Source organism: Marmota marmota, unplaced genomic scaffold (genome assembly GCF_001458135.2).
Source record: "Marmota marmota marmota unplaced genomic scaffold, marMar, whole genome shotgun sequence".
Classification (NCBI taxonomy): domain Eukaryota; kingdom Metazoa; phylum Chordata; class Mammalia; order Rodentia; family Sciuridae; genus Marmota; species Marmota marmota.
In genome coordinates this window covers 5,213,308-5,237,407 of record NW_025999869.1, presented here as the reverse complement: position 1 = coordinate 5,237,407, position 24,100 = coordinate 5,213,308, and the positions used below count along the sequence as shown (strand labels likewise).

The 24,100-nt window shown below is 45.9% G+C and overlaps 1 protein-coding gene across 3 annotated transcripts in view; it reads left to right on the top strand.

The window, feature by feature from the left end:
- The window catches only part of Dock2 (dedicator of cytokinesis 2), a 397,939-nt gene that overhangs the window by 78,600 nt on the left and 295,239 nt on the right, over nt 1-24,100 (top strand). For all 3 annotated transcript variants that reach the window (XR_007352105.1, XM_048815769.1, XM_048815762.1), the window contains exon 23: nt 14,774-14,882. Coding sequence is in view for 2 of the 3 variants with exons in the window: in XM_048815769.1 (XP_048671726.1) it covers nt 14,774-14,882 (109 nt within the window). In the remaining variant the exon portion in view is untranslated. The remainder of the gene's footprint in view (nt 1-14,773; nt 14,883-24,100) is intronic.

Here is a 24,100-nt window from a genome sequence, read left to right as displayed (position 1 = left end):
TCCTGCCTTGGCCTCTGCAATGTGGACCCCCTCTTCTCAGTCTCTGTTCTTCCCAGATGCCCTCTTCGGAGGTCCTTAGTGTCAGCCTGGCCTTTGCCTCTTTTCACTCAGCTCTCAGTCCCAAACTGCTTCCCCAGTTGCCACCTGTGGGTGGAGGATGCAAAGCCAGCAGGTTCTGACCCCAGGTTCCAGGCCCAAGCACCATCATTTCCTTCTCTCTCCTCTTTCAGTATCTCAAAGGCCATTCAGAGTCAGAACCAAACTCACAATGCCCCTCACAGGGACCCACACTCCACCACCCGGTGAGGCAGGGAAGAGGGACTTGTCCTTGACACCTCATTTTCTCTGATTCCCCATATGCATCTATTCTTGTCCCCCTGACCCCAAGCCCATATCTACAGACATGCTTGGATTTACTAAATAGACAAGTATAACACCATAAATATGGAACGTTCCATGTCTCCCTTTCTAATCCTAATTCTTTCTCTCTCCTACTTCACTGGCTAGGATTCTAGGTCATTTTGAATAGAAATGACGAAACAAGCCTGGAACCGTGACACACACCTGCAATCCCAGAAACTTGGGAGGCTGAGGCAGGAGGATCACAAGTTCAAGGCCAACCTCAGCAATATAGTGAGACCCTGTCTCAAAAAAAAAAAGGGGGGGGAGGGGGGCTGGTGGGGTAGCTCAGTGTTAAAGCATCATTCGGTTCAATCTCCAGTTCAAAAAAACAAAAACAAGAAAAAGAAATGAAATCGTGAAACACCTTGTACCTTTGATATTTATTGTAGATGTTTCCATCAGTTGAAGGAAGTCCCTTAGTAATTTGATGCTGATGTTCATTATGAAGAGATGATAGATTTTCAATGTGATAATTGATGTTCTGAATTTATTTCTTCCATCTTGATTGTTCCTCCTCCTTGTAGTTTTGTCCCCCCATCCTCTACTTTTTTTTTTAATTGTTTTCAATTTTCTTCTTCACTTTTTCACTTTATGAGTTTGAAAGTTACATTTTATATTTATTTTGATTAGTGGCTACCTAGATATTTTGTCATACATGTTTAATGTAATAAGATTTAAAGTTAATATCTTTTATATTTCCCTTGAATAATAAAAGGATCACTTTCCTCTTGAATACCATGCTAATATCATAAAGTTTAACTTTAAAGAAAATAACTCCACAAATTAGATAATGTTTTAAATAGTCAGTATTTGTTTATATATTTTCACCAACAAAAGTGCTTCAATGCTACTACATGGTACACTTAAAAAATAGTTAAGATGGTAAATTTGATGTTATATGGTTTTTAACCACATACAAAAAATTAGAAGTTCATCTTTCCTCTTTTTTACCTTAGACCTTTCATTTGTTTTCCTTCTTCTTGAAGTAAATATTTTAGAATTAAGTTTAGTAAATTCTGCAGTAAAGTCTCTCAGTTACTCTGATTTTATCCTGAGATATGAAAGGACGTTTTCATAGACATAGAATTATAGTTCTGCTTCTCATTTGTCTATTTGTTGGTTCACTGATCTTTGCTGTTTCTCATCAGGCCTAGCTGACAATCGCACCATTGTTTCTAGGAGTGGTATTTCTTCCTGTCTGGCAGCATAATTTCTTCATCTTTGATGTTTTGTGGTTCCCCTTGATGTTATTTAGGGATGGTATCTCTGATACAAATTAGTTTTCCTAGATCTGGAGTTTTGTGTGCTTAATTCCAATTCCAAATAAATTCCCACTCTTATCTTTTTAAATATTTTCATTTTCTCCATGTAGCCTATTATCTGTCTGAAATGTCATCCAATGCATATAAGCCTTCATTATATTCTCCAGGTTTCAAACTTTTCATCTTATCCATCTTTTTTTGATTTGGGGGGATTCATTTTGGCTAATTTCTTTGAACCTATTTTTCATTTCATTCATTTTTCTCTTTAGCTATGTCTAATATGATGTTTAAATCATTGAGTTTTTAATTTTGATAATTATAAATTTTCAGAAGTTCATTTAGTTCCTTTTCAAAACTACTTTATCATTTTTTAAATTTTTTATTTCTTGATTATATTTTCAAGCACCATTTTGGGATTTTGAAATATATTAATTATGTTGATCTTATCTTCTTGGTTGTAAAATTGCAATAGGAAGCATTTGTGGGTCTGAATCTGCTGTATCTGTTTTAGAGCTTTGCTTCCTTTGCTTTTCTTGGTCTTGTTATTATTTCAATGCTGGTGGTCCAACCCAGGGCCTCATGCTAGGTAAGTGCTCTACCACTGAGCTACATCTGCACCCCATATTTTTTAAAGCCAATTTTCCTTTATCAGTTAGTATCTGTGTGTTTGTGTGTGCATGTGTATGTGTATGTCTTGAATTAAATTTTTATTTACCTCCAAAGAAAATCAGAGTTTCTGTCTTTCACTTGAAGGCAGAATAAAGCAGAGATCTATTTAAGTTAATTTCTCTGCTTGTCGATGCAGCAAAGAACATGACTTTGGAAAAACAAATAAACAAACAAACAAAACAAAGTGCAGGAGAAGACTGGCTTATGGCTATGCATTCCCAGTGCAGATGTGTCCACATTCCCCACCCAGTACTAAGGACATTTGTGTAATGAGTCTACCCCTCAACTACCCTTACAAAGAAGAGGTGACAAACCCAGAAGCCAGCTTAATGCTAGGGTCTCCAGGAAGCAGGGCTCACTCTTTTTGTCCTTCAGTAGACATCAACATGGAAGTCTCAGGACGCTAGGCTTCGGCAGATGCCTTTGAGGTAAAGTTGGCTTTACTGTTCAGCAGTACCACAGTCCAACTCGGTGTTGTCTGTCTCATGTGGATTCTTACTATCTTGACAATTCAGTGATTGGTTTTTAAACCCATCTTTGGTAGTTCTTCCATGGTGAGGTTTCCTAGGGTTCTTGTCCAGCATGCTATTAGAAATGAAGGTCTTCAGATCTTATTCTGTCCTTCAGGGCCACGCACCTGCTGTTCCTGCGACCTGGACCACCCTTCCCTCTCCCCTTTTCTCCACTTTTCTCTTCCTGACCTTTCCTGTGTCATTTCAAGTGTCACTTCTTCGGGGAACCTACCCTTTTATTTTATGGCTAGGTCAAGTCTCTATTTTATGTTTTTATTGCCCACAAAATTTGTCCTTGAAGTACATGTCACAGTTGCTGTTTTATATGTTTGGGGGTCCACTTTTACTTCTCTTTATAGCACATTGATCAGCACACAGTAGGTGTCCAACAAATTTTTGTTGAATAATGAATAATACTGTTGTTGAATAATACTCTTAAGGAAACCCCAAGCACAACTACTTAGCCAAGTCAAAGCTGCCCTGTCCTGGAATTTAGAGTCCACTATTGTTGGTTTTTTCTTTCCTTCATTCCTTATAGGTGAGGTGACTCGACTGCTCAGCTCATTTGGCTTCAGGCCAGCTATGCACCACTGGGTCAGCAGGGTCTGATGACTGAACCGCAGTCCATGATTTTAAAGCTCACCTGCTTGGGAGAGAACCCCTCTTCTTTTTTCAGCATTTCCTCCTCTGATGTGATTTAATATGAAATCTAGTACCTCCCCCAATGCAGCAAAATTAGAATGTGGCCTCTCCTAAATCCTAGAAGTCAACACAAGGACCTGGCCCTGGCATGTCCTGCAGCCTGCATCTGCTGCCTACAGTGCATGCTCAGCTTTTCTGAGCCTGGGCTTTGGCCACCCCCACACCCAGTCCACTTGGGAAGGCATCTGCGGGGCATCTGCGGCAGGTGGAATGTATCCTGGGGCTAGCTCAGAGATAATCTCAGGGCCTGCAAACCCAATGATGATAAGCAGCTTGTCACATGTGGGCATTTCTCCACTTTAAAGACTTGCTCTTTCAGCCCACAGTATTTTTTCCTCCTTATGTTCAGCAGCGACACCCTCCATATCTGTCCTGTGCAAACCGCCATTGAATCTTGGTTCCTCTTTTTAAGCATCTGAGTAAATAATCCAAGTTTCTATGTCAAAATGAATTGACCTATTTGCCTAGTGGTGGGGGTTTGGCTTTGCTAGTACTAGCTATCCAGTGCTTATCTGATGCATATTTACATATTTATAGCACCCTGCACTATAAATCCAATGATGAATTGGACAACCTCAAGCCTAGTCTTCATGGACTATTTGGTATAGTTGGGAAGAGAGTCACTGAGCAGATGATCATGTGGTTAAAGCAAGGGGAGGTGTTAGCCATGAGCCTCAGAGCAGGTAGTAAGAACAAGTCTTAGGGGGCCAGGGAGCTTTTCTGGGAGAGTGCCATCTAAGCTCCAGCTTAGATGTTGGCTTGTGAGGAGGAGGGGTAGTAGGTGAAAATAAAGCCACAGAGAGCTCCCTTACAGAGGGAGCATGACCCAGATGAACTGCAAAAAGGCAAGAGTGGCTGGCATGCAGAGGCCCAGGGACAGAGTGGCTGGAGATCACCTAGAGGTACAAGAAGGGGCAGACCTTGAAGAGCCTTGAATGTGGGGCCATGGCAAGTGGCTACAGTCTTCAGAGCAATGAGGAGCTGCTACAGGATTTTAAATGGAAAATGCGATGATCACATTTGTGTTTCTGTAGAAAATGGATTGTCAGGGGATGGGCACGAGGGAGGGGAGATTGATTCAGAATCTTAAAGGTGACAGGCAATGGAGATTTGGGTGACAGTGGAGGTCCTGAAGCAGGGGAGGAGAAAGTGGCTTTGAGAGAGTGAATTAATGGGCTCCATAACTGAATGACATTTGCACTCTTCAAGATCCACTCCTTCTTACTCCAAGCTCTGAATTGGGTGCCTCTGGGTCTGTATGCTCTGCTTGGAAATTCTGGAGGGTGATGTGTCCCATCTTGGCTCTTTTTTTTTTGCTACTAAGGATTGAACTTGCAGATGCCATCTTGGCTCTTTAACAGTAAAGCCAGTTGGAATCCTGAAGGATTTAGGTTATAGTGTTACTTAGTGGTAGAGCCCATGCCTTGCCCTAGGTTAGATCCCCAGTACCATGCATGTATACCATGCCCGTGTGTACACACACACACACACACACACACACACTCCTGAAGGCTTATCTCAATGTTAAGTATTAAGTGGAGATGGGAGAACTGGAAATTAGAGTTGAATGACCTACTGGAGGTCACAATTTTTACTATTGCTGGCTCTGGTCTAGAGCTCAGCCCCACAGCTCGGACCCCCGTGTTCTGCTACACTGCCCTCTGCCATAGGCTCCTCTGGCCCTCTGCCCTCCAGCTTTCTCTACAGAGGTCTCCAGTGATGCAAAGCCAAGGGTGTTTGAATTCAGTGCCTTCTTGGATATTCCCAGATTTCAAAACAAAGAGTTTTATGGCACAGGTATTTTAGAAACTGGCACCATTAGGAAAGAAAATGTTAAAAATTCTATTTACACACACCAAATGTCAGGGCTCCCAGTGGAACAGAGCAGGAAGCCTGGGGTTAATTATCCTCCTCAGAAAGCCTGGACTCAAAGGACAAAGTTCAGGTGCTCTTGGCATGACCACAGTTTATAATAATAATAACTTGACATTCTTAGGCAATTGTCTCTCTAGCTGCAGTCTATGTAGGAAACCAGGAGGGAGGTGAGAATGAGCTTCTCTACTCCATACTGGAGAGGGAAGCTGCCTCCTGGGATGTGACCTTGTGTTGGGTCTCCTTTTAGCCTGGTTTCCTGGGTGAGAATGAGAGGACACAGGACAGGCTATGGAGAGGATTGTCCTGATATGGGCTGGAGGGAGAGATGCACTCACCCCTGAGAGCAGACCTGTAGAAGGCCGGCTGGCTGCAAAATAACCGGGGGGTGACGAATAACTTGTGTAGATTGATACAGCAGGAGTAGGAGCCGTTTATTGCAGGACAGGAGCAGTATTTATACATTCCACACAGCTTATCTAATTAGCATAAACTAGATACATCAGTCAACCAATAAAGAATTTCCACACTTAATGGCTTGTTTTTGTTACTTCTCAAACCACTCCCTCTGGCATTTTGCCAGGCACCATCCAGACTTGTTTACGAACTCTAACATTCCCCTGGCAAAATGCCAGGTGTTATTTTGACTTGTTTACAGACTCTAACACAGACCTTGCTTTAAAAAATTAAATATAGCATTCATTTGTTAAAAAATCAGAAGATAACATAAAATTGTCTAATGGGACTCTCGCACACAGTCCCTTTTCCAAGGGATTTTTCTATCATCAACTTAATATATAGATTGCCAGATTTTACAATTTGTGTGCGTATGTATGTAATCATTCTGCAACTTTATTTTTTGCTATCATTTATCATGGAAACCTCCTGGGTTATTAAAGAACTAGAGGATGAAATGAAAGAGATGCAATGAAAACCCAATTTCTTCTTGGCACCCAAATTTTTCAACAGAGTATTCCATACAGAAAAATCTAGAAAGGACTCCAATAGATATTTGCTCTCCTTTTAAGTGGTCAATGCAATTTGTTTTTCCCTGAACAGAAGCACGGAGGGGTATGTGCATGTGTTTTTATCCTTAGGAACATTGTTTTGAGAACATTCAATTTCTAATTATATCAGAGAAAGAAAGCCCCAAATGCCATTTTTCATGCTAATGGAGAAATTTACTTAGGCACAGAATTATGCTACTTGGGTCCTTCAGCCAAATGACAGAAAGTCTGCAGCTCTCAGTGGAATGAAGGATGGCATGGGGTGCCCGTCACACTCGATTCATAATGAAGAGTTCTCTCCGAGGCTTTGCCTATGTCTTATTACGTACTTACTGTGAATTTATTACATAGGGTCGCCATAATTTAAAAGTAAAGTGGATGTTTTAGATGGATTTTCTTTCCTCTCTTCCATATTGCTAACTTCTATTTTTTTTTTAATTCAGGTGGTTTAGGCATCCACCTGAGGCAGTTTTTCTTCTGTGATTAAGTTAATTTCTATGCCTTTATTCGAGACAGTTTTCAAAGCAGGATTCCCCTCATGATGCAGAATTTGTTTTCTTTCCCCTCAACCACAAATCCTTCTTCCCCGGGATTATTTACAGCAGGAAGAAAGACTCTAGTGAAAATTCTTTGCAGTTTGCCCTAAGGGCTGGTTGCTCCTTAAATGTCACCCTCTGGAAAAGTAACAGTTCAGTACAAACCCTTTTGTCATTGACAGAGAACTGGCTTCTGTCTGGGCCCTGCCTACTGCCCACTGGGGGTGTTCAATGAAATACCACCACGCAAGGCTCTCCAGTCACAGGGGCTGCTTGACTGGCAACATTAAGGTCATCCTAAGCCTCCTTTACTGCTTCCCTTCCAGAAAGAGCTTCCCTACTTTGTCTTCCAACAAAATAACTCCTCACATTTCAATTTTGTTACCCTTTCAAAGAAATCTTCTCTGGCCTTTGTTGATCAAGAAAGCTAAGCACAACCTCATTGCACCAAAATTTCACTTCTCCATCTGCAACTTCTATTTCAGGTTCATAAACCCTGGCACAGGGGAAGGGGTGGGGGGGACGGTGGGTGACTGTGACCATACAGGGAAGAGGCAGATCAGACGGGGACCCTCTTCTCAAGCTTTTTCTAGCCCTATCACTATGACAGAAATATACCTGCTGACCGCACTGCAGGGTTTCTCTCTATAAGCAGGATCAGTAAGCACAAGAATGATTTTCAGACAGACTCGGCCACTGGTTCGGCTACAAATTATGCTCAGTGCCAGGTAAAGAGAGAGAGAGAGAGAGAGAGATTGGAGAGAGGAGCAATGGGAGAGAAAGACAGAAAGTGCGTTTGACTTCCTGGCTCTGGTCTTGAAGTATTGTGATTTTCCCAGGGTAATCACTCTTCTCAAACCAGGAACAGCTCAGTGGTTCTTTTTGGAAGTCAGTAATTTATACCTTTTCAAATAAAGCAAATGCTTGGCTCCTGGGTGGGAACATCAGCCCAGTCACCTTGGATTTAGAGCTTGAGTAAGCAAAGGTTCCAACCAGTCAGCCAGCTTCCCTCTGTCCTCCCCTGGGCTCCCAGTGCTGCCCATCCCCCACCTGCTCCAGCTCCTAGCTGGCTGCCACTTAACCCTGTCCCCAGGAGGGGATGCTGCTTAGTGGTTAATGGGAGAAGGTGGGAGGCAGAGACACTCATGGCCTGAACTTCTGGTTCTGCCATTTATGAGTTGAGTGACTTTGGACAAATGATGCCATCTAACTGTACCTCCGTGTCCTTATTCACTTCATGGTAATAACACCTACATGATGGGGTTGTAGTACGGATCAAAGAAATAAATATGGACGCAGCACTCAGAATAGTAAATGCTTAATAATAGCAGCTGTTGGCAGCAGTTGTCTTAGTGGAAAAGGTAATAATAGTAATTACTCATATCATCCTTGAGATCTATGGGTGCCCTTAACATGAGCCCAGGGCAATGCGTTCTGGATTCCTAGGACTTTTCTGTGCAGCCACATTGAGGCTGCTGAGATTCGCTTCTTCAGTGGTTTTTCATCTGCTGACCCGTGTTTGTAACTCACTTTCGATATTCCAGGCCCGTCGATGGACAGAGGGACATTATGACAGAGATAGCCTCGTTTCCTGTGTGCTTGGAGTTGACACTCTGATGGAGAAAGCAGTCGAGAGGTTTCAGTCAGCTTTCTCACTGCTGTGACCAAAAGACCCAATCAGAACAATTAGAGGAGGAAAAGTCTACCTGGTGCTCAGGTTTCAGAGGTCTCAGCTCATAGCAGCCAGCTCCTTTCCTTGGGGTTTGAGATGAGGCTGAATGTCATGGCGGGAGGGTGTGGCAGGGGACAGCAACTCAAGACATCACACCAGGAAGCAGAGAGAGAGAGAGATCTCTGCTCAACAAAGACAAAATATATACTCCAAAGGCACGCCCCAGTGCCCCCTCCTCTAGCTACACCCTACCCGCCTACAGTCACCACGCAGCTGATCCCTTTTCAGGGGATTAATGCACTGATCAGGTTAAGAATCTCAAACCAATCATTTCATCCTAAACCTTTCTGCATTGTTTCACACGTGAGTTTTTGGGGGACACACATCTAAACCATAACAAAGTTGTTGCTGAAGATGAAGTTTTGTGATAGGGACGTCTTGGCCTCCATGATGGTGTGTGCAGTGTGTATCGGTCACCTGAGGGAATTCACTAGGTAGGTGGCCTCCCTTCTGTGGTATCCACTGAGTACGTGGCATCCCATTTTGGGGCACGAAGGGGTTGCAGAGTAACAAAGTGGTGTGCTGGGAACTGAATACTTTGCTCAGTTCTAGAAAAGATCCTGGAATCATTTAAAACATTTTTCATTTTAAAAAGCTTTCAATTAATTTGGTCTCGCTCCCAGGTTCCTGTGAAACGAGTCAAGTGCATATCTCTCCAAGAGCAAATTTAGGCAAAGATGGGACTGGGTGAGGGAGGCAGAGGGGGCTGGGCCGAGGGCGGAGGATGAAGGGCACCTCCGGGGCTGCTGGGGAGGGAGGAAGGAGACAGGGAGGACAAGCTGTGGTGGTGGTGGGGAGGCATTGCAGCAGGGTGGGGGGGCCTGGGGGGGCCATTGCATTCCTCTAAAGATCTCCTCTTTAAACTGTATTTTCTCTTTTGCATATGCAAAGTATAGGTGCTAGCCCCTGTGGAAAGGGCCAGTCCATGTGGATGGAGAACTAGCACAGCACCTGACCCTTGGCAGTGCTTGGCCATGGTGTCCACCTGTTCTGATTCTGTTTCGTCTGCATGCAGTAATCAATGATCCACCCGTGGGCTCGCCCCTCGCTGGATGGCACATGCTAAGTTCTCACTAGGTGGTGGTCTTTGTGAAGATGCCCATCTCTCTCCCTGTGGCTTCTATGGCTCAGGAACCAAAACTGTAATGTATTCAGGAGAGGAATTGCAGGTGATGTAAGCATAGCCTGCGTGTATTGGGTTGCTGTCTGCATGGGCTAGACACGGTACCAATCGCTTTACATGGCATTTATGAGGTGAGTGTCCCTAATCCAAAAGTCTGAAATCTAGAGTGCTCCAAAATCTGAAACTTTTTGAATGTCATGGCTCCACAAGTGGAAAATTCCACACCATGAAACTTTGTCTTATGAGCAGAATTACCAAAAGTGTCAGATAAAGTGACCTTCAGTATATTTGTATAAGGTACCTATGAGCCTCATAAATGAGTTTCCTATTTGGGCTCCGGTCCTGTCACTAAGATACCTCATTATGTAAAAAATGTAAAAATCCACAAATCCAGGAAAAAAAATCCCAAGCTGAAACACCTCTGATCCCATTTTTGGATGAGTGGCGCTCTACTTACATTTGATTTTTGGAAAAACTACAGGGAAGACAACATTTTACTAATTGAGGAAACTGACCCTTAAAGAGATTGTGTTGTAGCCAAGGTTTGCTCCCCACACTCTCCCCGTATGTGGCAAGAGGATTTGGAACCTAGAGAGTTTAAGTTTCTATTTTACCTCCAAGAGGCAGGACAACAGTCAGAGGGATGCCTGTAAGGGTCACTTAGAGGAGCTGGCAGTGACTGTGATTTAGAAAACAAAATGGGGCCCACTTCGCCTCTGGATACTACAGTGAACCTGCCAGCGTGCCTCACAGCCCGAGTAGCTTTGTTTGGATTCCTCTCCCTTGGGCTGTGGGCTCAGGTTGGCTATCTCAGTTTTAGGCCAAGGCTCGATGTACTTACATGAAGGAGGTGGAAAAGAGCACCGTGTGCACCATATGGGGCTGTGTTTGCACTGGGTGAGTGCTCAGCTGGGCGCAGTGTCTCCTTAATGAATCACGTGCGGCTGAGCCTGACTGTATTTATCCCAGCCCTGGGAGCCTGACTGTGATGGGGCTCTCGGCTCCAGAACAGTGCCTTGCAGGTTGTTTCAGTTTTCCTTGTGGCCAGGGCTTTGGGGCCCTTCCATAATTTGTTCCCTGGCAGAATCAGCTGGATTGTTGAGTACCTTTCTAAGTGTTCTAGGCCAGAAAACAATGTTTCTCTCCTGAAGCTGTAACAGAGACCAGGTGCTAAAAAAGGACCCCGGAGCAGCATCTGCGCCCTTGACTTCAAGGCCAAAGTGCTGCAAATAGATGAGGCTGTATTTGTCTTTGCAAGCTTCTCAGGAGGGCCTGGAATGCCCAGCTGCCCCTATCTCATAGAAAACTACATGGTGTTTCTTCCATATAGTCTCAAACTCCTGTGTGTTTCTTGCCTTAGCCATTTACTACTCAAAATATCCCTTCTATTTATTTACACCCAGATTAGAGCATTTGCCACGATGATCACTTCTAGGCTCAGCAGTTGTGTTAGTTTGCTTTTCTATTCTGTGACCAAAATACCCGACATGAACAACTTTAAAAAGGAAAGATTTATTTTGGCCCATGGTTTCCGAGGTCTGTGCCCATGATCAGCTGGCTCCATTGCTCGGGGCTCAGGTGAAGCAGAGCATCATGGCGGAAGGGCGTGGTGGAGGAAAGAAGCACAGCGGGGAAACAGGAAAGGGAGCCAGGGACAGGAGATCCCCTTCCCAGGCACACCCCCAGTGACCTACACTTTCTAACCAGGTCCCCCCTCCTGCAGTCTCCACTGCCTTCAGTGGTCATTCAGCCATCAGTGGGTTAATCCCCGGTGAGGTCAGAGCCCTCAGGATCCAATAGAAGCGTAGAAGGAGAAGAATGCTGAGTTCCAGTCCAAGCTATCCATAGGGACGGTCTGACCTAGAGCGAATCCCATCTCTCTTGTGGATGAAAACAAGATTCAATTTAGTTTGAAATCAATGGAGAGTGTTGGCCTACTCTTTAATAGAGTCTGAGGTCCTCTCTTCCTTCCTACCTTAGTCAAATATTTAAAAGATGGCCATGCCAAGTCACTTCCCTGCTCGGGCCCTCTGCCTCTTCATCTGTCCAATGAGAGCATGGACAAAGTACTCTCTGGACTTCTCGAGAACTCTTGGTTTCAAACCCCACCCCAGGAAGCAGCAGGAAGAAATTTGTTCCACTCTCTGAAGTTGTGACTAGAGGAGGGCTGCAGAGAAACCAACCATCACTAGTTTAATTAGAGTGCAGTTTGTTGTAAGGAATCTGTGCAGCTCATAAAAGCCAAAAAGTGGTCATCAGATACCGCATGAGTGGGAACCAGAGCAGTCCCTGAACATGAGCCCTGGAGATCTACCACTGAGATGACTCCCAACAGTCCGTTATTATGTTTCTCTGTTAAAAATGACAACTTACAGAAAGAAAGAGAACTGACCAAAAAGCCATTCAGTTGATGGGTGGATGGGGCTGTCTTTTAGCAGAAAAGTGTCACTAGTGACCATCCCTGTTGGTGGGGCAGGCAGTTCCCATGAAGATTACCTGGTCATAATGGCCTCTACCACACACACCAGTATACCAAGGAGGATGCCTGACTGAAGAGCCCACTGGCATCTCGATACTGGGGCAGCCAAGTCTGGGTGTCAAATACTGATGGGAGGCAGTTGTCAGGCTCAATACTAAGACCAGTGACTTAGTGGATGCATTGTGATATAGTCTATTAAATGTTTCTGGTAGCTGCAATAGGGGAAAAAGTAACAGTTTTCAAAGCAAAATTCTGGAGAGATGGACTATCCATTGGCTAGAGAAAGTAGTTGTGGGGAAGCCAACATGACCACGATGAATTAAGGTCCAGTCTTCTTCTGTGCTTGATCAAGGATAGAATGGGAGTCTGGTCCCATTTTTTCCACTGAGATGATGTATTAGTTTGTTTTCTGCTACTACAATGAAATACCCAAGGCCAGGCAATTTTATAAAGAAAAGAAGTGTACTGAGCTCATAGTTTCTGGAGGGTCACGGCCATGGTGCTGGCATTGACTTGACTCTGGCTGATGGCATCACGCTGGAGCACAGGTGAGAGGGAGAGTTCATATGAGACAAGAAGCCAGAACATAGCTGGGTCCAATACTGGTCCTCTTAAGAGAGCTACCTTAATCACTTCCAAGGGTGCATTCCAGTGACCTACTGACCTTGCAGTAGGTCCCACCTCTCATATGTCTTACTACCTCTCACATCACCACATGCGTCCAACCTTCCAATATGAATCCTTGGGGGATGAATCCCATCCAGACCAGAGCAGGTGGGATTGAGCAGGTTTCAAGCTCATGAGAATTTCCTGTGTTCTTACCTGTGGAGTGGGGATGACAGCAGGGAAAGTCCTCTCACAATTAGCCGCAGGACAGCAGCTAGTGCTCCCTGGGGCCCAGCTCTGTGCTCATCCATCCACTGTGCAGTCCTCTGCCAGTCCTGTGGCCGCCGACACCGCAGGTGGGAAACTGAGGCACAGGAAATTGAGAGAGGTGGTGGACATGGAGCGCTGGGCTCCAGAGCCGGACGGCCACGCTTGCATCCTGATTCTGATTCTGGCTGGGGGGCCAGGCCCTGCCGCTGAAGCCCCACCCTCTGCCAAGTGGGCAGGATGATGGGGCTGCTTGGTGGCAGGGCTGTGAGGAGGGGGATGGCCTAATGGAATCCCAGAGGGCTGGGCACTGTTGCTCTCCATGAGGTTTGTGGTTATTGACAAGGTACCCCGTTCCTGCAGGGCAGTGGGGGTCTTCACCCAGAGCTGACTTTCCCTGTAGTCCACACTCTACAGGAGGTATCTGTGGCTCCAGGAGAAGGTCCAGAAATGAGTGGTGAAGAGGAGCAGGGAGAGAGAAGGGCGAGCCTTAGAGAAGAAAATGAAGATGCCCAGGGCACAGGGCCTCTCTGTGACCTTGACCTAGATTCCTAGAAGGTCAACGGCAATTGCCAGCTCCCTGGAACTGATTGGGACAACCAGCTCTGGCTTCCCATTAGCTTCCTACTCCAGGAGGATTTTTGAGATGGCCAGTTAGGAAAAAAGAGAGAAAGAGAAAGAGGAAGTGGCTGGTGATGAAGTCCCCGATTCCCACAGAGAGAATGACCCACACTGAAGATGATAAACAGAAGACACAATTAGAGCTAGGAAACAGAGGAAAGAGGGGAGAGGGGTGGGGCGGGCATTGTGCAGAGATGGCAGCGAGGTGGCCGTGCTGGTCCAGCTCTGGGCTTCAAGAAGCAAACACACCTGTTAAGCCTGTCAGTGCTTTATCTGAGCAAAGCACCTTTACCAAAGCCCAGGCGCCGACAAGTTTTTGACATGTCAGGCTGTGACAGGAGAGACTCTATATCTGAGCCGGTGACAGGAGTCCTCCTCTGTGCATTTCACACTGGATGCTGCAGATTAGGCTGCGGATATTTCACGGTTGGCGATAAAGCTTGTTTGGAAAAGCCTGGGGCTGAGCAATACTCCTGAGGCGGGGGATGGGTGGTGAGACTTGGGGACCTGATTCTCTAGGAGAGGATGGCTTCCAGGCACCATCACATGTGTACATCAGGAGGCACTGGAAACCTCTGGAAGGAAGCACATCAAAATACTGACTGCTTGGGTTAATGAGAATTCTCAGTTTCTAAACTATGCATTTCTGTTATTTTTTTTTATGATAAAAATGTAGGATCTTTGTAATGAGAGGAGAAAGAGGCCAGAATAAGTGTCCTCCTGAAACAAGGGAACAGGAGGCCCCTGAGTAAACTGTGGGGCCCATTGGCCATGCAGGTTGTGGGAAGTGGGAGGGGCGGTGGATTTGAAAATATTTCTCCTTGATATTTCCAGGGTACTTTGAAAATCTGATGACCACAGCCTCCCCTCTGCATCTCCTGACCCTTTTTCTTTTAAATTTTAAATGAAGGTTGTAGCTGGCGCACTCTTTCAAAGATGTTGCCTGTTGGCTTGAGAAATAACCCAAATGTGTCTTCTTTCAGGCTTTATGAAGGCAAAGAACAGATGGAGTTTGAAGAATCCATGAGGCGGCTCTTTGAATCCATCAACAACCTGATGAAAAGTCAACATAAAACCACCATCCTTTTGCAGGTCGGTTCACACTACAAAACAAAAAGAGAAATCTCTGTCTTTTCCCTTGGTCATCCAATAAATAACCTCATGCTGAGATAATGACTACTTTGGGGCTTAAATATGCAGCCTGGTGTTAATTGAAGGCTGGGCTGGCTGCATTGCTGGTAGGGCTCCTGGGGCAGGAGGAAGCAGATGCCCTTTTTGTTTGACTGTAGCAGGGCCTCCTTTTAAAATAGCTCCCAAGCTTGTGTTATCTGGAGGGAAGTCAGTCAAACTTGGTCTGCTCTAGTGGGAGAACAGAAAGGTGGCAGTTTCCTATTAAGGTGGGGCTCCGACTTAATTCTCAATCCCCTTCAGGATTAAAGAGTCTGTTTTATAGACAAGGGGTAATTTGGAGAAATGGGATGTTGAATGTGGGGGTTCAGGATGCTCATTTGCAAACTGTGTACATCTCTGAGAAACCTTGAAGGCCTGCCCTGTGCTTGGGAGCAGATGAATCTGAATGCAGAGGCTGTTTCAGGGGGACTTCCAAGAATCCACTCCTGAGCATTGGGCTGTGTGTGGAGGGCTGCCCAATGCCTCCTGATGGAAGGAACCCAGACACATTTATTTAAATCAATGAGCTAATGCAGATTGTTGCTGCTGCTGGTTTTAAAAATCGACATTATCCTTTTAGTTGCTAATTTAAATATCCATTATGCAGGGGATTGCCCAGCTCTGTTTAGAATGGATCAGGCAAGTGTTCAGCTAGAGTGGCGCTGAGGAGAGACGGAGGCAGAGTCTGTCGAGGGCGTGTGCTGCTGACGCTAAGGGCACCAAACTTTGCACATCAGAACCACCTGGGGATGTTTAATAAATTCTGATGCCTGGTTTCCACCACCAGCCTTGCTAATTTAATTGGTATGGAGTGCAACCAGGGCATGGGGACTTTCAAAAGCTCCCCAGGTTGTTCTAATGTGAAGCAAAGTTGGGGAATTGCTTTGCTAAGGGCTTCTTTTGGTTTAACAAATAGTGGGAGCCTGTGTGTGTGTGTGTGTGGTAGGAGGGCTCTGTCTTGCTTATCACTGAATATCTAGAACAGTCCTAATACATAGTGGATGTTGAACATCTGTCAGGTGGATGGACACACAACCAGGGACAGTGATAAGTGTCCATTCTGTACATGAGAGAGCTGAAGCTCAGCCTGTTGATAAAGCTTCCACAGGTCTCCACGCTGGGGAGAGGCAGGACCAGCATCCTGATCTCTTCCTGCCTGGCTCTGAGGACCGCGATGCAACCTGTACTTTCAGCTATCTGTACACTGATTGTTTTGCTCCTGCTGTGGACCTGGATGTCGCCCTGTGATGAATAGGGGCTGTGATCTTGCAGTTTCACTTTCCTTTCCCTCTTACTGGTTTTTAAAGACATCTTCCTCACATTCCTAAAGCTCTGGTCATTCTTTGATCAAGGGGCTAGCAGGGGCAGAGGCAGCGGCAGCGGCAGCATGGGGAAGCAAGGCAAGAGCCCGGCCTGTCTCCCCCTCTGCCCCCCTGTGCATCACTGAGGCAGCTGAGCTTCTGGGAAGGCGCTGCGTGGCGTTAGGATATGAACTAGCGCAGTGGGAGAGGTTGTGGGCTGAGTCAGGCTCCAGGGAAGCAGCAGAAATGGCGGCCAACACTGTGGGGAGGAAAAGGAGCAAGGCCCAGAGAGGGGAAGCCGCGGAGGAGAGGTCAGAGCTGCCCCTGTGGCTCAGAATCCGTTTCCCCATGATGAACCACATGTGTTCTGGGGGAAGGGAAAGATGGAGGGAGTAAGAAGGTGGGAAAAGAAAGGAGGAGGAAGAAAGAAAGGGGGGCAAGGACGAGTGGGGAGTGCATGGGCAGTGCCCTGTAAGGGCTGGGTGCACGGGAACGGGCTTCTCTGCGGACCCAGTGGCCTTGTGCAGGTCATATAACTTCCCAGCGTCTGTGTCCCCTCGCCTGTGAAACCTCCCTGGGTGAGGATCCAGAACACTCTGCCAAGGGGCAAATCACAAGACTCTGTGCCAGTGCCGAGGACTAACGTGATTGTTCCAGTGTGGGCACAAGGATCTTCTCACCCTGATCCTCATTGTCTGGGCAACTGTGTCAGGAGCCCCGCTTTCTCCATGATTTGGGCCACATTATGCTAGTTTCCTCTTATGGATTCTACCCTAGAGCCTTGCAAAGGCGTTTTATCTCTTTTAAACTTGCTCTAAGGGCCAAATTTAGCTTCAGGGATTTACATAAAGCCAATGATGCTTTCCACCTATTTACATGGTTGTTGAAAAGTCATCAAAGAGGGATTTAAAGTCATATTCAAATTTGGAGAGCAAATTCAAGTTTGGAGAATAATGTGATGCTGTTTCGGGTGTGAGGAATGAGCTGAAGATTCAGAGAGGTCAAGGCCACGTGATGTCAGCAGAACTCAGGCCAGGAATCTTCTGTAGACTTTGGTGTTTGTGACAGGAGTGTGTGTGTGTGTGGGGGGCTCCACATGTGGGTTTATAACTTTGGGAAAGTCATTTCCACTTTCTGGGCTTTTGTTTACCTTAAGATGGGGAGTCCAAAGTCGAATTTAGAGGACAAGAAGGATTGAAGAAGTAATGCACTTAAGGCTTGGAGGATAGGGCTGGTGCATAATTATTTTCAGTAATTTATACCTATCCCTCCAACCTCTTCAGAGACTAAAAGACTCTGGGGGGTCTTTTACTAGAATGGAAGCTATTCGTGCTCTTAACCTTGTCACCTGAAGCCAAATAGTGTCAGTACATTCATTTATTCATTTAAAGAATAAACAAAACAAAGCCAAATACACATTGCAAGGAGAACAGACTCACATGAAAGGACTATATGGGGAAAAATGATGGCCAATTTTCACCTGAGACACAGCATAAGGTGTCTGGAGGTTGAATTCTGAGTCTGCAAGGGGAACAGCGGGAGAGTGCTGTGATGTGTTAGTCCTGTCTGCCACGGGCATTGGGTGGGACCGTAGAATAAGAATGCCCAGGGTCGATGTTCCTGGTGCAAACTGAATATTTCCAGCAGGGTAGCAGCTTTGGAGAGAACCCTTTGCCATGTCTGTGTTAGTTCCAGCTCAGATCAACACTTTGTGAGTTCTGGGACTTAAGAAAGTTATTCCCCATCTGAGAGGTTCATCTGGCTTCTGTGAAGTGCTTTCTGTGGCCTTCCTTACTGTTCTGAGTTGGCATGGCAGCAGCTCCCTCAAAACTGCTGGTTTAAATTTAAAGCCAGTGGTTCAAAAAGGGCAGAAAAAGCAATAGAAAGGCCTTCTACTCATCGAGGACCCACCTGAGACAGGCTCTGTCTACATTATGTTTTTAATTCTGCTAGAGATCTGCAGAAAATTGATCCTCCACGTCCCTGAGAGGCTCACAAATTAAATAACTCATTGCAAAGTATCCCTCTGCACAGTGGCAGAGCCAGGTCCCCTGACTCCAAAGTCCATGTCCTTCTCTACACCACAGGAATGCCTTAGGCCAGGGCTATCCGTGTGCCAGCCCCATGAGCATCATTGGCAAAACCAATAGCAGGTTGACAGGGCCAGCAGGAGACACTTGTGAACAGGATGCAGCTCAAATGTGAGCAGAAGGCCCAGGGTGATGTTGCACACCAGCTTGCCCCCTGTCCTTGAGATCTGTGCCGTCTCACAATGCCCCGGTTTGATGGTACCAGTGGATTGAACAGAACTGGTGAGTTGGATGGCATGTTCTCTTGGCCACTTGATCACCACACATGCTGACAGACCCACCAGCATGTCAAGAAGGGCAGGGGCCCTGTCTGTTGTAACCCCAGTGTCTGGAGCAGTGGTTGGCACACAGTAAGTGCTCGATTATCCATCGGCTGAATGAATGAAAGGATGAGAAGCAGCGTCGACCATTTCTGTTGCGTTTTGTTCTGTTTTGTGTTTTATCGTTTATGATATGTCAAGCTACCGAGCTAAAGGCTTTACATAGATTGTTAGCTCATTTGATTTTTTCTAACAAGCACCTTATAAAGCAAAGTCTCTTATCTCTGCTTTTCAGACGAGGCGAGGAGGCTTAGCGGTTGAGTGACTTAACCCTTGGAAACGCTGGCAGGTCTTGGATTTGAATCGAGGCTGTGAGAGTCCGCAGACCGTTTCCTTAGTCACCATGAGGAATAGTGTAGTTTTATTAAAGACCCAGCCTTTGGGCAAAAGGCTGAAGGAGGGGAGCTAAATGACAGCAAAGATGGGCGGAGCTCGGGTCACAGTCACGAAGGCACCCCGAATCAGTGGGCTCCACAGCCCCTCCTTTTCTCTGTGAATATTGTAAATGGCCAAATGTCCAGACTACGGGAGAAAAGCAGCCCGTTCTTTTTTCTGTTGTTCTTTTTAGATGACAGTAGAGTGTATTTTGATGTATTAAATATACATAGATTATAACTTATTCTAATTAGGATCCCATCCTGTGGTTGAACGTGAATTCTCTGGTGGGTATTCATACATGATCAGGGGAGAATTGTGTCCGATTCATTCTACTGTCTTTCCCATTCCCGTCTCCTCTCCCTTCCCTTCATTCCCCTTTGTCTAAGCCACTGAACTTCTAGTCTTCCCTTCTCTCCCCCTTGCTGTGTGTTAGCATCCACATATCAGAGGGACATTCCTTAGGTCTTTGGGGACTGGCTTATTTCACTTAGCTGATAGTCTCCAGATCCATCCATTTGCCAGCAAAACTCAGAAAGTCATTCATTTTTATGGCTAACATTCCATGGTGTGTATACACCACCTTTAAGCAGCCCATTTTTGAAAAGTGGTCCACAGGATGAACCCCAGGTGTAGGGAAATGCCATTCCATGTCCACAGCAGGTTGGGCTTTTCCTCCCAACCTTTTAGTCATCCTTTGATTTTGCCCTCTTCTCCACTTGCCCACACTTAGGGGCCACAGTTGGAAATGATGACAAGTGGCAGGTAGAGTGACAGTTTGTCCCAATGAGAAAGATGTACTGACACTGAGAGATCATGCTTTTCCTGCAATCTTCTCGTCAACCCCTAGATTAGGTCACTATTCTCTCCATTTTCCTGACCAGGAAACTGGACCACAGAAATTTAGCTTTTTCCAAGGTCACAAAGTAAAGTGGCCTTCCCCTGGACTTGGGGCCAGACCGTCTGCCTCTTCAGATGGCTGTTCAGAATACTGCATTCTGTTTCCTCCTGGTGAGACCCAGGGGCCAACATAATGTGGTGACAGAAAGCATGGAGGAACATGTGTTCTAGAACCTGCTGGCCTTCTTCCCTTCTTGCTCCCTGAAAGAAAAGAAAACTATGTATTGTTTAATGAAACTGCACTATTTGGTGGTGATTAGGAACCAGACCTCTAGTCTTGCACAGCCTGGATTCAGGTCCTAGGAATATAGGTGACAGGCGAGACTCCTGAGGCAAGTGCCACTTCCTTGGGGAAACAGCCTCTCTGAGGAAATGCCCTCTTTGGACCTGTTCTGGGGAACCCCTGTGACATTGTGGGTCCCCTTCCCAAGGGCCTTGGCCCTCTAGTTTTTGATTAAAGTCAAAGTATGAACATCAGAGGTGTGAGAACAGAGTTTTGAATGCCCATGGCTCTTGAATGAGGAAGTCGTCCAGCCTTCTCCCATGGTGCCATTTTAAGACATGTTCTTAAAGCTTACAAGAAGGCTGTCTAATGGCACCCACCATGGTCATGATCATGCTTGCAGTGTGTGATTGTGTGTGTGTGTGTGTGTGTGTGTGTGTGTGAGTGTGTGTGTGTGTGAGAGAGAGAGAGAGAGAGAGAGAATCTGAAAACATTGAGCAGATGGGGCCCCCTTTGAGTTCAGGGAGGTGGGTCTGCTGGTTTGGGGTTTGTTGTTTTTAAACAGTGGCTGTTGCTAACAGCCTAGAGTGCTCAGTTCTGCGTGAGATCCCTCTGGGCAGCAATGATTTCCATTGCTGGGACAAAGAACCGGAGAATAACAACCTGGAGGAAATGTCTGTTTTGGCTCATAGTTTCCGAGGTCTCAGTCCCTGCTTAGCTGACTCCGTGTTTTTTTTTTTTTTTCTGGGCCAGTATGAGGCAGAACATCATGGCAGCATGGTGTAGTGGGGCAAAGCTGCTCACTTCATGGAGGCCAGAGGCAGGGGAAGAGGGAGGGAGAGACACCAGGGACAAAATAAACCCTTCAGATGCATGTTCCCCCATGAACACATGTAACTAGGCCACCTCCTGCAGCCTCTAGGCCCCAAAGTGCCTCCAGCCAGAGTTCAAGCCTTCAGCACAGGAGCCTATGGGGTCATATCAAACCCCAAGTACAAGAGCCCCCTTGTCTTCTTTCTGGGCCAGTCAAACCCTGTCACTGGGTTTGGGTCTTGCTCTCTTCTTGAGGACTGTAGCTAGCCTTCAACAGGAGGTTCCAGAGTTGGTGATTAATCTAGGAAATTACCTGCCCCCCGCATGACTGCCTAATTTCTGATCTAGCCAGTGTTTTCCTTGTGGCCAGTCTTGCAACCTGCTAGATGTGTGAGGAGGGATGTCAGGAAACTGTATTTCTTTTCAAAAAAGGGGGCTCTTCATTCTCTTCTTTTCCCAAGTTAGCCTTCCTTCTCCAACATAAACCTCCCCCTTGCCCAAAGAAACAACTTTCCCAAAACACCATGGCCATCTGCAGAGCAGAGTACGTTGGGTAGGAGCCAGTGGGGCCACTGGGGGCATGTCCACGCTGTGCTGCTTACTGGCTGCTTGGCTTCTGGCAGGTGACTTGACCTCTCTGTATCAGTGTTTCTCTTTGGTGAAATGGAATGGCAGTATCTACTCGTGCAACAGTCATAGCATTAAGTGAGATCATGCATGTAAAGTGTTTGGCACATATAATGTTTCCAATAATAGTCCCTATGTTAAAGCCCTATGATTAATAGTGTATTTTATCTGTGTATGCACATATGTATTGCATCTGCGCATATATGTGTGTGTTTGCTTTAAATATTTTATACACTATGGAATATATACTATTGTTTTATGCATAACAGTATTAATGATGAGAGTAGCAGTCATCTCAACAGTGAAGCTGAGCAGTTCCTAGGAGTCCGATAGATCTGGAAAACCAACCTGTTCCTAGCTCCCAGGCCTCAGAAACATGCAGCAGATAGAGGTCCCCAGTGAATCATAAGCTGAGCTGTCCCCTCTGGGAGTGCAGGGTGGTAGCACCTGCTGTCACCTGCTCAGGTGTGTCAGGGGAAGAGTGTGGCCAGAGCCTTGTGGCCAGTGCTGGCTGTGACAATAGTCTTGGCCAAGTTCCTAAGTCATAGATAGGCTGTCCCTACCTGAAGAGAGAGCCATGGGCCTGCCGGCTCTCTGTGGGGCCTCGTGGGCCAGATGAACATTAACTCTTCTCCTGTGGTGTTGATAACACCCTAAGTCTCCGGTGACAGCTACTCGGTTGTTCAACTTTATTATCAGCCTAGAGCAGGACGTTGGGAAGATGGGCTCCTTCTGAAGCCGCCTTCTCCCTGCCCAGCTCCTCTGCACTAACAGCTGCTGTGTGTACATGGAGGCGTCTGTCTGGAATCCTGGGGACTGTGATGCTGTGGTGTCACTCCCCAGCCCGGGAATGAGAAGCAGCTCTTGAACACCAGCAGCCTGCTGCAGACACTGAGCCCTGGCTTCCCCCAACTTGCCCAGGGGTTGTTCTTTTGTTGCTTCATTTGGTCTTAATTATGATAATTCACATTATACTTTGTGAAGGCATCGTGGACCAAGAGCATGAGGGGGGAGATACGATGTTTAGGGATGGGTGCACTTGCCTTGGGGACCCGGTGAGGGCCAGGCATTACGATAGGCATATGCACTCTCTTCTATGTCATTCTTGTTACTGTACCTGACGGTGCAGCCCACGGGGTAGGGAAATGGGGCTGTGCTGAGTGCATACGGGGCCTGGGTGGGGAGCTGGCTTCACACCCGTGTTCCTGTGGGCTAAGAATGAATGAAGAAATGGTGACAGCTACTGGACCGGCCCTTCTCAGATCACATGGGTCTCTAGACTCTGGAGGTGGGGAGAAATGCAGCCTGCAGCTGCGTTTGAGTTCGCCAGCACAGCATTTGAACAATTGAACAACTCATTCTTAGAGAGAGTGTGGGTTCCAGTGCCTCATCACTTCCAGCTGCTCCAGGCACATCCCACGTCACTTTTTCCCCTCCTATTTGCCCAGTCCTGAAGGCAGTGGACTTTGCTACATCTGTTTGGTGTTTCCTGATGACCTTGACCAACTAGGTTGGTTGCAGTATACTGTATAGTAACAGCCTATAGAAATGTCATAATGCATCCCAGCATATTAAATTCCTGAAAAGTTACGCAGTTTATTAAAAAACTCACTGTTTATCTTTGCTTAAGTTAATATTTTCCAAAATTATGTGATTGTGAACCCCTTTTCCCTGAAGCATACCTAAAGCCCATCTTACGGGACCAGAGTGGCCAATAGAATATTGTTTTAGAAACACCAGCCTGTCTTCTCTTGTCATCTAGATTTGAAGGCATAAGGAATAGATCTCTAGGCACAAAATCCAATAACTATAAAGAAAAAGCCTGACAAATTTGACAACATGCAAATTAAAATCTTACTGTGCAAGGGAAGATATGATAAACAAAGCTAAAAGATAAGCAATGAACAACAGAAAAGCAGAGGAAATTCTTGCAAAAGTGATACCTCAAAAGAGTTAATATTAATAATGCCTAGAGAATTCTGCAAACCAATAAGAGAAGAATCTCCCAAAAAGAAGAATGGAAGAAGGATATGAACAAGCAACTTAAGTATTCAGTAAGTGTAGAAAAGATGCCCAGCTGTGCTGCCAACCAGAGAGTTGCAAATTGTTCATCAGATTGACAAAAATTAAAAAGGTTATATATTCAGTGTTAGCAAGACAGTCAGTAAAAAGAAATTGGCCACTGCTTCTTTCAAGGTAACTTGAGATCTACTGCAGTTCACATGTATCCATTTTGATGAACTAGTTCCTCTTTGAGCAATTCCCCCCTGCAGGGATTCTTACCAATACAAGGAGATCTATGTGTTAAATGTCATTTTACCACACATTGTATAATTAAGAAAAACTGAGAATAGCATGGAGCCCATCTGCAGGGGAAGGGTTGAAGGAGGTGTAGCATACCATTCAGGTACTTAGAATGCTGGCCAGAAATGAAGAGAGCACACGCCGTGATATGGCATGCCAAGGTCACAGTGGCACATGGCTATCTGCA